General features: G+C 52.7%; 1 protein-coding gene across 1 annotated transcript in view; it reads right to left on the reverse strand.

The window, feature by feature from the left end:
• Window positions 1-1,853, reverse strand: part of DRC1 (dynein regulatory complex subunit 1) — a 36,381-nt gene that overhangs the window by 9,312 nt on the left and 25,216 nt on the right. Inside the window, exon 5 of the mRNA XM_017839786.1 lies at window positions 749-1,053. Within this exon, the coding sequence (XP_017695275.1) occupies window positions 749-1,053 (305 nt within the window). The remainder of the gene's footprint in view (window positions 1-748; window positions 1,054-1,853) is intronic.

Consider the following 1,853-nt stretch of genomic DNA (forward strand, 5'->3'; position numbering starts at 1 on the left):
TCAGGAAAATCCCAGATAATCCCTGGAAAACAAATCCAAAAATCCTTGGAATGTTCTCCCTGGAATCATCAGGAAAATCCCAAAAAATCCCTGGAAAACAAATCCCCAAATCCTTGGAATGTTCTCCCCAGAATCATCAGGAAAATCCCAGATAATCCCTGGAAAACAAATCCAAAAATCCTTGGAATGTTCTCCTGAAAATCCTCAGGAAAATCCCAGAGGATACCTGGAAAACAAATCCCAAAATCCTTGGAATGTTCTCCCTGGAATAACCAGGAAAATCCCTGGAAAACAAATCCAAAAATCCTTGGAAAGGTCTTCCCAAAATCATCAGGAAAATCCCAGAAAAACAAAACCAGAAAGCCTTGGAATGTTCTCCCCAAAATCCTCAGGAAAATCCCAACAGATCCATGGGAAACAAATCCAAAAATCCTTGGAATGTTCTCCCTGAAATCCCCAGGAAAATCCCAATGGATCCATGGAAAACAAATCCAAAAATCCTTGGAATGTTCTCCCTGGAATAACCAGGAAAATCCCAGAAAAACAAATCCAAAAATCCTTGGAATGTTCTCCATAAAATCATCAGGAAAATCCCAGAGAAACAAAATCAGAAATCCTTGGAATGTTCTCCCTGAAATCCTCCGGAAAACCCCAGAGGATCCCCGGAAAACAAATCCAAGGCTCTCGGAGTGTCTGGGGGCTCTTGGCCGGTTTTCCTGGAATCGGGGATTCCCGGGAGATCCCAAACGGGAACGGCAAGGCCGGGAAAGGCCCGGGGAGGGAAACGTCGGGAACACTCCGGGAACATTCCCGGAATTCCCACCTTCCAGCGCTTCCCGGGCCGCCCGGAGGGCCGTCCGCTTCTCCGGCTTCTCTCCCAAGGGTCCCACATTTTCCAGGAAGCGGTGGAGCGGCTCTTCCCAGGGAATTCCCAGCTGCTGGACGTGGAGGAGCCGATCGGCTTCCAGAGCTTTCCGGATCAGCTCCTTCGCCTCCGCCTCGTTCAGCAGCCACAGCCGCCGGAATTGATCCAGGCCCGTCGCGGAAAAGTGCCTGGGGGGATGGAAGCCGTGGAATTCCCGGCCCGGGGGAAGCGGGAGACGGGGAATTCCAGGCCCTGGGGAAGCGGGAGACGTGGAATTCTCTGCCTTGGGGAAGTGGGATCCGTGGAATTGGGATCCATGGAATTCCCGGCCCGGGGGAAGTGGGAGATGTGGAATTCCAGGCCCGGGGGAAGCGGGAGACGTGGAATTCTCTGCCTTGGGGAAGTGGGATCCGTGGAATTGGGATTCATGGAATTCCTGGCCCTGGGGAAGTGGGATCCATGGAATTGGGATGCATGGAATTCCCGGCCCTGTGGAAGTGGGAACCAGGGAATTCCCTGCCCTGTGGAATTGGGATCCATGGAACTGGAATCCATGGAATTCCCTGCCCTGGGGAAGTGGGAGATGTGGAATTCCCGGCCCTGGGGAATTGGGATCCATGGAATTGGGATCCATGGAATTGGGATCCATGGAATTCCTGGCCCTGGGGAATTGGGATCCATGGAATTCCCGGCCCAGAGGAATTGGGATCTGTGGAACTGAGATCCATGGAATTGGGATCCATGGAATTCCTGGCCCTGGGGAAGTGGGAACCAGGGAATTCCCTGCCCTGGGGAATTGGGATCTGTGGAATTGGGATCCATGGAATTCCTGGCCCTGGGGAAGTGGGAGACATGGAATTCCCTGCCCTGGGGAATTGGGATCTGTGGAATTGGGATCCATGGAATTCCTGGCCCTGGGGAAGTGGGAGACATGGAATTCCCTGCCCTGGGGAATTGGGATCTGTGGAATTGGGATCCATGGAATTCC

This window comes from Lepidothrix coronata, unplaced genomic scaffold (assembly GCF_001604755.1).
Source record: "Lepidothrix coronata isolate B3197 unplaced genomic scaffold, Lepidothrix_coronata-1.0 Scaffold477, whole genome shotgun sequence".
NCBI classification, from domain to species: domain Eukaryota; kingdom Metazoa; phylum Chordata; class Aves; order Passeriformes; family Pipridae; genus Lepidothrix; species Lepidothrix coronata.